This window comes from Ctenocephalides felis, unplaced genomic scaffold (assembly GCF_003426905.1).
Source record: "Ctenocephalides felis isolate EL2017-DRISC unplaced genomic scaffold, ASM342690v1 CF-g0.4_SCAFFOLD_03424, whole genome shotgun sequence".
NCBI classification, from domain to species: Eukaryota; Metazoa; Arthropoda; class Insecta; order Siphonaptera; family Pulicidae; genus Ctenocephalides; species Ctenocephalides felis.
In genome coordinates, this window is record NW_020539578.1 from 1 (window position 1) to 14,839 (window position 14,839).

General features: G+C 28.6%; 4 protein-coding genes across 4 annotated transcripts; 3 read left to right on the top strand and 1 right to left on the bottom strand.

Annotated features, from left to right (window-relative positions):
• The first annotated feature begins 5,267 nt into the window (after positions 1 to 5,267).
• On the top strand, positions 5,268 to 6,057 carry LOC113382352 (sperm-associated antigen 7-like). Its single transcript, XM_026620776.1, has 4 exons — positions 5,268 to 5,345; positions 5,411 to 5,586; positions 5,628 to 5,881; positions 5,948 to 6,057. The coding sequence occupies exons 1-4, from the start codon at positions 5,268 to 5,270 to the stop codon at positions 6,055 to 6,057; spliced, it is 618 nt and encodes a 205-aa protein (XP_026476561.1).
• A 687-nt stretch (positions 6,058 to 6,744) lies between these two features.
• LOC113382354 (E3 ubiquitin-protein ligase LRSAM1-like) lies at positions 6,745 to 7,865 on the top strand. Its single transcript, XM_026620779.1, has 3 exons — positions 6,745 to 6,878; positions 7,150 to 7,392; positions 7,815 to 7,865. The coding sequence occupies exons 1-3, from the start codon at positions 6,798 to 6,800 to the stop codon at positions 7,863 to 7,865; spliced, it is 375 nt and encodes a 124-aa protein (XP_026476564.1). The 5' UTR covers positions 6,745 to 6,797.
• An 838-nt stretch (positions 7,866 to 8,703) lies between these two features.
• On the top strand, positions 8,704 to 10,523 carry LOC113382355 (E3 ubiquitin-protein ligase LRSAM1-like). The gene is made up of 7 exons (XM_026620780.1): positions 8,704 to 8,807; positions 8,869 to 9,124; positions 9,188 to 9,434; positions 9,500 to 9,782; positions 9,847 to 10,133; positions 10,219 to 10,281; positions 10,488 to 10,523. The coding sequence occupies exons 2-7, from the start codon at positions 9,036 to 9,038 to the stop codon at positions 10,521 to 10,523; spliced, it is 1,005 nt and encodes a 334-aa protein (XP_026476565.1). The 5' UTR covers positions 8,704 to 8,807; positions 8,869 to 9,035.
• A 1,236-nt stretch (positions 10,524 to 11,759) lies between these two features.
• LOC113382353 (DNA polymerase epsilon subunit 3-like) lies at positions 11,760 to 12,432 on the bottom strand. Its single transcript, XM_026620777.1, has 2 exons — positions 12,046 to 12,432; positions 11,760 to 11,930 (listed from the first exon to the last, which is right to left on the bottom strand). The coding sequence occupies exons 1-2, from the start codon at positions 12,314 to 12,316 to the stop codon at positions 11,788 to 11,790; spliced, it is 414 nt and encodes a 137-aa protein (XP_026476562.1). The 5' UTR covers positions 12,317 to 12,432; the 3' UTR covers positions 11,760 to 11,787.
• Between the last annotated feature and the right edge of the window lie 2,407 nt (positions 12,433 to 14,839).

Genomic DNA, 14,839 nt, shown 5'->3' on the forward strand with positions numbered 1-14,839 from the left:
TTTTTGAAATCGGCTTAGCTGTTTTGAGGTACGTCGACAAAGGGTCAAAAGTCTTACCACACACGCACTCATATCTTATTTTATTTATTTATTTATATTTATCCTATACAATTATTTTCATATCTCAGACAGACAGAGGTGCCTGGTATGAGAGATTATGAAAACAGTTTTCATATTCTATATATACATTTCATTAATATAACATCTATTATAATTAAAATATCTCTATCTTTATATAACTCTTCAGTCTTCTTAGTTTTCAAATTCCTTATAGTATTTCTTTATTTTCTTTTAAATTTATCGTCATCATTGATCATCCTAATATCGTTTGGCAATTCATTATATATTTTACTAGCGCTCAATATGACATTTTCTCTCAATTTCTTTCTATTGTGTTCAATGTGAAAATTGCTGTGTTGTCTAGTGTAGTGTTCATATATATATTGATTTGTGTCTATTGTTGTACTTGTTTTAATTCTGTATATTAATTTGCATTTTTCTATTTATATTATTTTTTTAAGTGAAAGATTATTTGTTTCTGTCTGTAAGTATCTGGTGGGTGTTATATGTGGAAAATTGTATGCTATTTTTGTGGCTTTATTCATTATTCTCTGTATGTCATTTATAGGTTAGCTTTAGTTGTTTGGCTCCATGTTGTTCTTCCATGTAAAATTATAGGTAGTATTTGCGTTTTAAGAATTATTAACTTCCCGTAGGAAAGTTATAGTAATGGGCCGAAAATCGAAAATAAAATTTTTGCATTTCTCGACGTTTTGAAGGTTTCTGAATATTTTACTGGCATACCTCAGAAGAAATTGATGTGTGTGTGTTTTGTATGTTTGCAAATGCGTTTAGACTGTGACTATACGCAAGCACTTTTTCAATTTTGTGTAAATTATTAGGCAACTATTTTTTTTGAAATTGAATTCGAAATAAAATGACGATTGTTAATGTTCTGGAGATAAATTGATTTATGTTTTACATTTGATTTGCTCAGATATAACAAAAAATAGCAAAAATAATGAAAGTTACAGTATTTGTTATGATATATTTGAAAACATTTAAAATTTCTCGAATATTTCATTACGGTATGGGAAGTTTTAGCAATTTGCCTTAAGGCACGATGCCATACACCACTAGTCTTATTTTTTTTTATAAAATAGTGGATCCTTTTCAAAGCCCCGATTAATGTTCCTATCTTTCTTTTTATTTTGTTTATATGTTCTGTCCATGTCAGTTTGCATTTATTATCAGTCCTAAGTATTTTATGCTTTCCACTTTTTCTATTTCTGTATTATTTACTTTCTATATGCTCTCCAAAGTTGGTCTTATTCGATTCAGAATGACTTGAAATGTCGAGAAGAAAATATAAACTTAGCAAATCGGATTTTCTGGCGAAAACATAAACTTCACCTGCGAGAAGTTAATTAAATCTAGATATTGAGCGAGCTCCGTATCAATGTAGGAAAAATGTGTTTCTATCCTGCGTGTTTTCAAGTGTGCATATGCGAATACACACATGAGCAAACATAAATATACACAAGTGTATATATATATATATATATATATATATATATATATATATATAGTGAGGTGTATTCTTAGAGCGAGTACAAAGCACAAAATGCGTCAAAATAGAATTCGTTGCATGCGAAAAGAGGAGCTCCATAGCCAACGAACTGTTTCATTTACTCTAAGGCAGTTCTAATTGTAGAAATAACCAACCATCAAAAGGTGGATATATATATATATATATATATATGTATAATTAATACAAATTCTTATAGAATAATAAAGGTGAAGTATTCTTCGCGAAAGATATTTCTAAACATGCATATGTTTCACTAGTAAAATGAAATATGAACATAAGATAAAATGGAGTGTGCAGAATTTTAGAAAATTTAAAAGAAATTTTAACTATATATATAATTGATATGTGTTGGAATAAGTCGTAAACATATTAATACAAAAACTAAACAAATGCACTAAGTCAGCTTGATCAAATTATAGTCTAGTCTAATTATAAGCAATACGGTGTACTAAAAAAGTCTATGTTTTTGCGCAAAAATTTGTTCTGGGGATTAAAAATCCGAGTATGTAGGATTTTCGCAAATTTAATAAGCTTTTTAACTATATAAATTATTTTATATGTTTTGGAACGAGTTAAAAATATATTATCACAAAAACTAAAAAATGCTCCGGATTTAGAATGAACAAATCTAATGTAAGCAATATGGTGTTTTGAAACTTCAATTTTAAAGAATTTTTCGTGCAAATTTTGTTCAAAAAATTTCCAAATCGAGTATGCAGGATTTAGCAAATTTTATATGTTTTAAACTATATATAATAGTTTATATAGTTGTAATAAGTTACAAACATATTAACGCAAAACTAAACAAATATACTAAATTAGATATAGTCACGTCTATGCAATATGGTGTGTTGAAAATTCCAAGATTAAGTATTTTTTGTGTAAAATTTTGTACCAAAAGTTACAAAATTGTATATAAAAATTTTTAGAAATTAAATTAGCTTTTTAATTATATATATAACTTAGTTTAACTAAATTAGTTATAGTCTAAGCGATATATGGTGTTTTAAAAACTCAAAATTTGAATATTTATCGTGTAAAGTTTTGAATTTTTTTTATCTATGGCCTAAGCTTTTAGCTATAGTTTTAGGTTTTTATCTTATGATTTAGAGAAAGTTATAAGTAAGAATTAATTTTATTATATTGTAAGTGTCTAAACTTGAAAGCCACAAAATATAAATAAATATTAAGTATAAGTTTAGATAAAATTGAGATTCAAAAATTCTTATACCATAACATAAAATTAACAGTAAATACTAAACTCGAATTTGGATCTTCGAGCTCTTTTCAACGACATGTCTTACGTGAAAAAGTGTTTGAGATTTGCCTAGTGGCAAGTTGCGTTTTTAAAGAGATAATAAGGATATCTTGAAATATCTACCTCTGTTATTAGCAAATCGACAAAAAATGTATGAGCCTTAAGATAGGTGAGTTTATTTTGACGTACGATTAATATTAAATAATTATGAAATTATCACATAAACTATTTTAAATTTTATATCTTGGATGAATATCCAAAGAAAGTACAATGAACCTTTTATTTCGGTTTTCTGCCAAAAAAATAGGAACGCATATGTATCGAGAATGAAAACAGAATTAAATATGAATACGATATACACTTATAAATGTTTTATATATGTATAATATATACAGTAATAGTGTGTATATTGGTATTTAGAGGTGTTGTGTGATATTTTTTTCGTTTGAAGTGTTCTGCCAATTTTTGTGTTGAAGATTTATTTCAACTCGACCAAAGAAAACATTTCAAATATCGTGTTTCTATCATTGTGAAACCTAGTAGAGGCTAACTAAATATAACATACATATATATATATATATATATATATATATATATATTTATATATATATATATATAAATTTCGAATGAGTTGCTAACAAAAATATATCAATACAAAAAACTAAATCCTTCGATTCGATTTATTTCCTACTAAAATATAAATAAATAAAGTGTACATATTTGTTTATATTAACCACAACATTATTATATATTACATGAACTACTAGAGTTTATTAATTCGCTCGTATTTATATTGAAACGCTCGCGTATTTATAATAAAAGTTTACAAATTTAAATAAAACTAATTGACATATTTACAAATATGTCGAACACTCCGAACAACATCTGGCATTTAGTTCACTTGCGGTTCATTTCGAAAATTGTTTCAGTTCCAATGGAATTTATTTATTTCTGAATTGAATTATATTATAAACCTAAATATTTATCAAAAAATCAGCTCACATACGCACACATATACATTTTCCAAATTTGTTCTCATGATTCGGTTGACGAGTTGATTTGAAACAAATTAAATTTAATACAAATGAAATTATGATTCGAATGATTCGAATTGACACATTGTTAATTACTAATCAGAAGCTTATCGTTCTTGATACGATTCGAATCGAGTAAGATGCGATTCGAAACAAATTATTACGAAACAGTTGACACTATAGTTATAACGATAAGTCGAATCAATACCAATCGATTTCAATCCCCTATCCCCTATTTTACGTATAATTTGACCCGATGTTCCGTAGAAAAGTCGTAAAAATAATCCCGAAATACAAACAACAGTTTTGTTTTGTGAGATTTAACGATCCCATTCTGCTCCATTCTGGTCGAGTGCCATTTAATTTCCTCTTCTTCGTGTTTAATTGGTAAAATGAATCGGGCACACGTTTCGTTTCGTTTCGTTTTCGGTTACGTTTCGACGCCTCAGTGTTTGAAATTTAAGTTTTAACGGCGGCAGTTAAAATCTTGCAGGAGAAATAATAATAATACTCGAACGTAAAATTAAACAGATGTAAATAATAGGTCTGTATATATATATATATATATATATATATATATATATATATATATATATACTAGCTGGCCTGCAAATCGCATGATACATTTTCAATGCATCCCTTTTGTCATAAAATTATTTATTACATTTTTTGTATATTTTACTCAATGTTCCGGGGACATGGAATGTCCTCTTCTTCCGGAACTACTGATGAACATTATGCATTTATACTCTTAATTATATATTCCAAAATTTAAAAAAATCATTATTATTATGTAGGAGATTTCACCAATAATGAAGTCAAAAGCAAAAAACTCTAGAAATTCAATTGTTTATATATATATATATATATATATATATATATACAAAATGCAAAAATAAATATTGAAGTATTTTTGAGAATTAAAATTTAAATACGTGTTATATTAAACACGAATATATTATAAATTACTTTCAATTTATAATAGTTAATAAATATATTACATGTGTTTTTAATAAATAAAAATCAAACTGAAATAGAAATGAAATTTGAAAATCGCGGTTAAAAGTGACACTAGCGTCATCCATAGACAAAGTTGCAACTTCGTGTTATTTTGTTTTACTAACAAGTGTATGTCAAAATAATATAAAAATAAATATTTATTAACAATTATAACTCTTTATCGCTCAAATTAACTACTAATTTATGTGCGGTTTATTATTTAACTCGAAAAAAAATAAATTTAGAAATATTTTTAAATTATTACAATAAAATTTTTCATATAACCATTTTTAACCTAAACGTGGTGTAGTAAACTGTCAAAAATAATAATATAAATCAATTAAACTGATAATTTGAATAAATAATAAGCAATTTATAAATAAACATGGATTTGTTGGGTTCAATTTTAAATTCGATGGATAAACCACCATCAATTAGTGAAAACAGAAAGAAGCCATCAAAAGTAAGAAAAATGCATATGCAAACAATACAAATCGGGTTAATATTTCAATTATTTTTTCTCCAGAGCAAAAATTGGAGCTGGAAAAACGACAGAATGCAGAAAAAGAAAACCTTCGCAAATTCAGAATCAAAGTCGAAGAAAAAATCAACCAGTTCCTCAAAGATGATACAAAAACAAAATACGAATTCCAACCCATGGATAAAATTTTAGAAGCATTATGTAAGCCCTGTACTATACATATGTATTCCTTATTATTCATTCATAATTATATTTAATTTCTAGTCACGAGGTTTGTGAAGTGGCAGGTTTGCCTACGCAAAGCGAAGGCATAGATGAGGAGCGACACATCATAGTGTACAAAGCAGAGCACTTTCCCTTACCTGCAAAGAGTGAAGAAAAAGCACGAGAACCAAGCCCGGAACGAACAGAACCTATTCAAGAACCTGCTTCAAACTATAGAAACAAGTATGCTCATTTAATTAACAACGATGATATGAAAGCGAGGAGCACCATGGCTAACACTACATATGGAATAGGTAAACAATATAAATGACTCTTCATTTGTTTTACTTTATATAAACCAAATGTTGTTCTCTTTCTAGTTCCGAGTGAGAATAAAAGGGATGTGAGATCTATCGAACAAACTATGAAAGACATCAGAGCCAGAAAGCGCTTGAAGAAAGAAGAAACTTATAAAGATGAAGCGTCTTAGGATAATTTTGTTGTTGTTGTTGTTCTTGTTTTTGATGTGTGATTGTTATTGTCATAAAGTGTTTGCGCTCATTTCATGTATATAGTTACCATTATCATGATAATAAAGCAATGTCATAGATTTATGTATTTTAACTTGGAATAGATATTCTTACACATATTTTAAAATTATTAACAACTGAATATATATTTAAAACTATTAATTACCACAATCAGTTAATCAGAATGTCTGTAAAAAATTTCAAAACTAACTAGAACCACGAATAATGCAGTTTGTGCAGAAAACAATGCAAAAATAAAACTCAAACTTTTATATTACTTTATCATAATTTCATTGAAAATATTACAGATCTGGATATTTGATGATGATTAAAAATGCAATCAATTATTATTTGTATGAAGAAAGAATACGCGTTTATCAAAAATCAATTTCTACCTTTTTTTCCACATTACAAAGATTCTCGTTTTCTCTTCAAATATTTAAGTCTAATTTTCTACCGTCATATTTTTTAACAGTTTAAATTACCCGCCTTACCATCATTTTCTCGTCTGGCAACACTATGAACTAAACGTCAAATGGCAAACTGTCAAAATGTAAAAACAAACAAGACATAATAAATAATGTGTATAAGTTTTTCTATTCACTATTTACGGTCATGTGATTATTATAATAGATAACAAAAGTTTTAAAAATGTAGTCGATAAAAAAAAATATTAATAAAATAAATTATAAATGATTGAATGGGGTGCACTATCGATAAAGGAATGGCACCGTCGAAAAATAAAGAACTTAAAGCTAAATTGGAACATAAATTATACCTGGTAATGTATAATTTAATATACTATAGTATTATTATAGTCTATTTTGTCATTCTGTGTATATTAACTAGGCAATTTGTCCACAAAATGTACAGTTTTGACGAATTTATTGCTGAGGTGTCTAAAGAAGTTTGACCAGAAAATTTTAAATTCTATTTTTTCGCTTGTTGGGTATCGTTTAAAAGGTCTCGACGAGTAGAAAACGATTTTCACAACAAAAAAAATGATTATATTGTAATAAAAAACTTATATCATTTATCTATTTATTTTTTAGGCTAGAGAGAACCCAGAGCCTGTCTTTGATTTATCAGAATGCGATTTAAAACAAGTGCCTCAGGGAATATTCACTTTGTGCAAAGTCTTTCGCAAAGAAGTTCTACTCCTGCACAATAATCGTCTTAGTAGTTTAGACAACGGAGGATCAATAAACGATTTAAACTTATTAACCATCTTAGATCTACACAAAAATTTATTAGTTACTTTGCCGCAGTCAATAAATGTGCTAACTAATCTCAGGGTGAGAAAATATATTATAAAACTTATTTAAAAAACATTTTTAATGAATTTGTAGTGCACGAGCTTAAGGAATTTCAAAAAATTTACATAGTGTGTATTAGTTATGTGAAAAAACTGTAAAACTTTTGAATGAAGTAATTTATGTTTGAAAATGTTAGATTTGCAAAAAAAAACAGTTAAAAAATAAATACATTTGATATCTTACTATACCCCTCCCCCACGTGATATTTCGTGATTTTTTGTCAAACCCCCCTCCCCCTAAAAACCTCACGTGATTAATGGATGCCCCCAAAGGTCTTTTTCAATAGAATACGAATACTGAAATAAGTTTATACACAAATGCACACACACACGCATACTCACGAGAAAACATAACATTAGCAAATTCTTTTTTTGCATTAATACAATCGGTATTTTTTTTAGGAATTATATTTAAACAACAACCGTTTAAAAGTTTACAAACGCAATATGTGATCTACTTAACAATATTATTAATTTACAAATAAATTTGAAAACTGTCTGAAAAACTTACCAGACAATTTGGGAAATTTGCAAACACTCCAAGAACTTTCCCTACGAGGAAACGATAAATTAACAGAATTGCCTTATAAATTATGCATTTGTAGAAATTTAAAAGTAATTAGTTTGGATTGCGATAGAATCAAAGAGCCTCCAAAGCTGTAATCGAAAATGGGGTCGATTGTATAAGGAAATATTTTGCTGAAAGTAAGTATTAAATAAGAAATTGAAAATATTTGAATTATGATTGATTTATGAAATGTGATTTTATTTTAGAGCATAATATATATATGAAAAGATGAAGCTGATGGGGATTTATATAAAAAAGAGTACAAGGATGAGTATTCCAGAGGCAGCTATTTAACATTGAAAGTATGTAATGGAAATTTAAGGAATAAACTTTTCACCTATATTTAAATGAAAAATTAACCTTGTGATTTGTCCATAAAATATACACTTTTTACCAATTTGTAGCAGAGGTGTCTAAAGAAGTTTTACTTAAAAAATTTTAGATTGTATCATTCATGAATCCGAATATTGAAATGAATTTACACAAACACACACACACACACACATATATATATAAATATATAAATATATATAACATTTATTTTCATCAGGAACAAAAGCAAGCTGACTTTTTAGCATACGAGAAACAGAATGAAGAAATTTTAAAACAAGAGTTAGAAATTAGAGAGGCTGAAAGATTAAAAAAGAAAAGGTTTGTGTATTATTTCATTATATAATTAATATTAGATAATAGGAGATGATATGTTTTCATTTCGCAGTTTTTAAAAGAGTTGGTAGCACAACAAGACCTATTAGAATCGGAGGTACGAAAATTCCAAAAACTGAAAGACGAGGATAGAAAAAAGTTCGTTGATGATCTACTGGCAGGTAAATGTTAAAATATTATCTAATACATTTACGTACGTAGTTATTTCAACTTTTTTCTCAGTGGAAATAAGAACTGACAACATCGTCAGGCAGCTTCTGGCGATCAAACATTCCGAATCATTTCATGAACAATTCTCACAATTGCAACATGAAGAAGAGGAAAGGCTTTTGCAGATTTTCAGAGAAAGGAATCACGACGAATTACGAAAAAAAGACGTTTTACTTTCTATGGAACAAATGTTGCTGCAAGGAGACATAGAAATATTTTCCAGGAGAAGTTGTGAATTGGACACTGTTAAAAATCATGTCATAGAAAGGTCCGTTGTAAACTTCTCTTCACCTACACATGGTTAGTGTTCTAATTATTTAATTTTCTACAGTGAATTAGAGACAGGTAAGATGATAGATTCTCATCTGTGCAAACGGGACACGAGACAGAATGAGCTGATTGAAATTCTGCAAAGGGATGAACAAATGCAAAGGGAGTGCCTTTTAAAATTATTAGCAAACAGAAACGACTGCGAAAGCTGGTGCCTGGTACAGAGACTACGTCTAGTCGAGACCCAATTGAGTGAGCTGACCAAGCTGGAACTCGAGAAGAGGAAAATGCAAAATGATAGCACACTGGTAATAAAAGAACTATAGAAACATACATCATAATAGTAATTTATTTATGTGTGTAATATTTGCAGAACGATTTGTCCGAAATGAGAATGGAGCTTGCAGCTCATTTAATCGAGTTGCTTGCTGAAAGGGATGAGCGCAAACAAAAGCTGGTGAAGACAATTCAGGACATCGACAGAGAGCAAGAAAAATTCTTCAAGGAAGATTTGTGGTTGATGAGATTCCAACAATTGATGGATTCGATGCCAGAGTGCTTCCGCGAAACCAATTTGGATGTGGCTCTGATGCAAATTTTATTATCTGAAGGGCTATTAAACTATTTGCCTTATTTTGGACGCCTCATGGACATCGGTGAGATAAAGATCAATCACAAGTTGTTAATATAATAAAATTATGTTTTTTTTTTTTTTTTTAGTATCAAATGACACAATGAAGATAACATACGAGTATATTCGTGAAGCCGGTATTAAAGATGAAGAAGCCCAAGAGGCGATAATGAACGCCATAAGAATTTATAACCAAGGAACGGATCGGAATTTGTATTCAAAATCTAAAGAACTCACCAGAGATGAAGTTCAGACTCCGACAGCTCCTGCAGTTGTTGGGTCACCGAGTTGTTCAAATATTATTACAAACGATAATGGAATTAATGCAGAAACCTCAGTAATGAACTCTGAGTGCGTTATTTGTATGGATCAGGAGGTCTGTTATAGAAATAAGGAATATAATATATATATATATATATATATATATATATTTAGATATTTTTTTTTTTATTATATTTCAGTGCCAAATGATATTTGTGCCATGTGGTCATATGTGCTGTTGTATTTCATGTTCTTCAAACGAGGTGAGTTCATTTTTTAATTCAAATCAATCTAGTATCAAGTCAATCATGGATCATAGGATATAATTTGAATCAAAAAATAACTATTATAGATAAATTTGACGACTGTTGCTTTAAGTATTTTATGTACAAAATCTGCACTTCGAGTCAATTCATCTTTCCATACTTTTTACAAACAAAAACTTTTATTACACTGTTTATTTTTTCAGGAATTACAACTTTGCCCTATGTGCGAGCAGAATTAGCCAGAAAATTCGTAGTTGTGGCATAGATTGTGCTTTTTTGTCACTGAATAATATTTGTATTCTATAATTAAATTTTTTCCTTATAGTAAGAAATATATAGAATATATATATATATAGATATATATATATATATATATATATATATATAGTGTTAATGCAAAAATATTTGTGTGTCAATTTGATTGACTAACTTACGGGAAATTACATTTTAAATTTTCAAATTTTTGACATTATATATAAAAGACATTACTTTACTTTTAAAATTGCATAGATAATTATATTTTACATATTTATACATATATAATGCTTTCTAGCCTAGTTAGTTATTGAAGTTTTATTTCAATAGCGATGATATATATATATAGATATATATATATATATATTATATATAACACAATATTTTATAAACCAAATATATAAAGATAAAATATAAGTGTCCTTTTTCAAGTGCACGTGTTTAAAAGTTTTATTAAAATAACTTTCATCTACATGTTTTTAGAAGGTTTTTGAGTGTTATAAATGATATGTGTGATATTTTAAAATATACTTTTCTGCAAGTTTGTGCAGAAATAATTGTTTTATTTGATTCCAAATTTATACTAGTCTGTTAATTTGTTATATTTGTTTCAAAAATTTACAAATTTGCAATAGTTATTAATTAAATTCTTTGAACATGTATATTTATTTGTTGTTAATATTTATAAGTTATTTATGTGTATAAAAAAATACATATACATTCTGTTTATGTTCATAAATTATATTATGTCAAATTATATTTTAATTAAAGGATGATTTAATTATTTCAAAATAAATTTGTTCTAAGTAGAGAATGTTAAAACGAACATATTTTATCAAGTTGGTATTTAAAAAAAAAAAAACTAATTGTAAGTATTTCCACATTTCTTGTGTCACGCTGTTAATCTAACTTAACTGACTTTGAAATTATACAAATAAATACATGACATTGTTTTATTATTATTATCAATATTATGATTTATATTTTTGTTTATGTATTTTATATTAGAAATTGTATTATTTATTTTAATTAGGAATAAAAATCCATTTATGTATAAAAAAAGTATAAATTATATTCTATTAAAGTAAGTACATCTACATTTTCTTAAGTTACGCTGTTAACCTAACCTAACTGAATTAACAATTAAACACACAGTGTGTGATTATTTACAATTTGCAAACGATAACAAAAAACCTTATAAAAATATAAAACTCAGTTATCACAATTCATGAATATTCCAACTGGTGACTACTGTGCTTCTGCCATTTCTTCATCATCATCTGAAGCCACTGCCTCCGCCTCCGCCTCATCTTTATCTTCAGAGTCTTTTGGAGTCTCTGATTTTCTCTTCGCTTGAGTTTCCTTTTTCTCTTTTTGTTGATTTCTGAACGCTAACAGAAATAATAATAACAATAATAATACACAGCTCCTCGCAACACTTAATATTACTAGGATTTTAAATAATTTTATAAAGTACAAAAGTTAGGTTATGTGTCCTCTTACTACCTTCTAGAGATTCCTTCAAAGGCTCCACAAAGTTGTCAAATTCGATACTGACCAAGGCTTCCAGTACATCGGAGCCCCCCAGAGTCTTTTTGTTCTTCTTTTTGGAAATATTAGTAGCGGCTGCTGTCAGATACAAAACGAAAACAGAGGCTGCTTTTCCCAAAGCAGTTCTGGCGTCTTTACCGACATTAACTCCTTCTGGCAGAGCCTCTTTTATCAAACGCAGAATTGCCGCATTTGGAAGGTTGAGATCTTCCAATTTTTCGGCCATTGCAATAAGTGAAAACTCGTAATTGACACTTGTTATATTTTAAAGCACTCACTACAGCACCAAGTATTTATTTTCTTGTATTAACTATTACAAAAGCGTTGTGAATTTTTTTTACAAGTGCAACATAACCTATACGATGTGTCAAACTTCAAACTGAATTATGACAAAGCGCGCGAAGTTGCCTATTGAGAAATTGAGAAATTGAGATCAACCACATAGCATTTAGATGGCACTACAATGACGTTTTATTTGTTTCTTTGCTAAATTATATTTATTCATTGAATTATTTATTGATTATTCTAGAAATTGTATATGACTAGAGACGCATAAACAATGAAACTTCAGATTCAGCTATTTATTATACCTACAATAAACACTTCTAATGAATTTGTAACAGAGGAGTCTAAAGAAGTTTTACTTCAATAAAATATGTACTGTAACTTTTATTGCTTGTTGGTTGGGTTTGATGCTTGTCATTTAAAAGGTCTCGACGAGTGGAAGTCGATTTTTACAAATAGGTAATTAAATTGAAATAAAAACATCATATTTTAATAATGTTATTAATGTTCTTTTTTTGTAAAAAAATGTGTGAGGTGTAAAACTATCACAGCGTATATTAAAATGAAATATGTGTTTTGTCCACAAAATATGCACTTTTTACACATTTCAAGCAGAGATGTCTAAAGAAGTTTTACTTTAAAATTTTATATCGTATCTTTTACGGCATGTGGGGTATCATTTGCAAGGTCCTCATTAATATAATCCGAATAATGAAATAAAATCTTACACAAACACACATAATTTTCCAAATTTGGTTTCATTCGATTCAAAATGACTTGGAACGTAGAGAAGAAAAAATAAAACTAGCAAATCGTATTTAATGGCGAAAACATAAACTTCTCCTTTCGGAAGTTAATAAATATTAACAACTATTATTTATTTACACATTTCGGCACTAGATATGTGTCATCATTCTAAGGCAATGCCGATTTTTCTCTTGAACAAATTAAATATCAACTTAGATGAAAAGGAGAGGACGAGGAAATTGAATAACATCATAGATAAAAAAGGACTCTATATTAACGAGTGAATTAGGAAGCATAATCAGAAAATAAAAAAAAAACTTTACTAACTAGTAAATTAAATAACAAAATAGAAGAAAAAAGGTCGGACTCTACTAACTAATTATGTATCAACCAACCAAGGAGATAAAAATGAACCAAAAATCTTTTCAATAAAAATGTTTTTCTATTTCATTTGCAAACTGACTATATCTGGGCATGACAAAGCGAAAAAGGACTCTACTGACGAACAAATTACCTATATATAGGGACGAACAAATTACCTATATATACAACTAGACACTTCTTTTATCCATCTCTACATATCAAAAGTGTATTGGATTGGATGAAGTAGCGTGTTAAGCAAAGAATCGTATTAAGCGTGATTCAGTTCTATCTCTACATTTCGTCCAGAAGTACAGGTATATAGAGATATGTGATGTGCAGCACCATTCGCACGCACACCATTCCATCCTGGCTCGTTCGCCCGTTCGCGTAACATCGGCATCGGTTCGTGTCGCCGCACGAACGAAATCATCAGTAGTGCTTAGCGTGCGACCAACAGCGCACGCATTCATCATAAAAAAACACACAATAAAAAACACAATAGGTCACTTTTTTTTATTTAATTTCATTTAATTTAATAAACTAATCAACTTAACCGACGAAAAATTATTAGTCAAATAGTAAAAACATAGAGCCGACCTCAAGCCAAAACGGTAGAAATAAAGCATTACAATTCGCCGACTGAATAGAGAAACACAATCGATAATTGAAAACATTAAAAAGGAAAAGGAAACTGTAGTGGATTAATTTGAAACAAAACGAAACGAATAAAGAAGTGCTAGTTGTTATTTTATACGCGAACAACCGTTTGTTCAAACAAATAGTTAAAACTTTAAATCAATACTAAAATGTTAAGTGCGTCTTAACCAACCCCAAACTGATGTGTTTTTTTTACTCTACCTATCACCATTATTATTATTATCGTGATGTTCTTTAAATTTTAATCATTACAATTTTATTAATATAAATGCATATTTAAAAAAGATGTGTGCGTATGTATATGTATTTGGGGTTATGTAACGTTAGAGTAGCGATAGTGCTGTCCGATACTCCGCGAGTAATTTCGATATTGCGTGCTAAAGTGTGTTGAGTTTTTCGTTTGGTTTGGTTTCAAGTTTTTTTTAGATGGTTGAAAGTGGCACCATGGTCGATCTGAGTGGTGTTTCGCCTGCTGAGGTCCCAAATGACCCGGGGTAAGAGGAAAAAATAATTATACACATTTTTTTCATACCTATATTTGTTTGTAAACAAAATTTGTAAGAATCTTATATAGAGTTCACCATATAATTTAAAATTTTTTTTTTCGACGACTGAAACTATTTTCCATTATTATTACGGAAAAGATTATACTTTCAAACTAGTTCAAACATTCGATTCTCATTGATAGGGAGATATA

Coding starts and splice junctions, on each gene's coding strand:
- LOC113382352 (XM_026620776.1), top strand. CDS start 5,268: ATGGATTTGTTGGGTTCAATTTTAAATTCGATGGATAAACCACCATCA. Junction 5,587..5,627: donor AAGCCCTGTACTATACATAT/GTATTCCTTATT, acceptor TTTAATTTCTAG/TCACGAGGTTTGTGAAGTGG. Junction 5,882..5,947: donor TAACACTACATATGGAATAG/GTAAACAATATA, acceptor TTCTCTTTCTAG/TTCCGAGTGAGAATAAAAGG.
- LOC113382354 (XM_026620779.1), top strand. CDS start 6,798: ATGGGGTGCACTATCGATAAAGGAATGGCACCGTCGAAAAATAAAGAA. Junction 6,879..7,149: donor TGGAACATAAATTATACCTG/GTAATGTATAAT, acceptor TTTATTTTTTAG/GCTAGAGAGAACCCAGAGCC. Junction 7,393..7,814: donor ATGTGCTAACTAATCTCAGG/GTGAGAAAATAT, acceptor TATTTTTTTTAG/GAATTATATTTAAACAACAA.
- LOC113382355 (XM_026620780.1), top strand. CDS start 9,036: ATGGAACAAATGTTGCTGCAAGGAGACATAGAAATATTTTCCAGGAGA. Junction 9,125..9,187: donor AAAAATCATGTCATAGAAAG/GTCCGTTGTAAA, acceptor AATTTTCTACAG/TGAATTAGAGACAGGTAAGA. Junction 10,282..10,487: donor TTTCATGTTCTTCAAACGAG/GTGAGTTCATTT, acceptor TTATTTTTTCAG/GAATTACAACTTTGCCCTAT.
- LOC113382353 (XM_026620777.1), bottom strand. CDS start 12,316: ATGGCCGAAAAATTGGAAGATCTCAACCTTCCAAATGCGGCAATTCTG. Junction 11,931..12,045: donor TTTGAAGGAATCTCTAGAAG/GTAGTAAGAGGA, acceptor TATTTCTGTTAG/CGTTCAGAAATCAACAAAAA.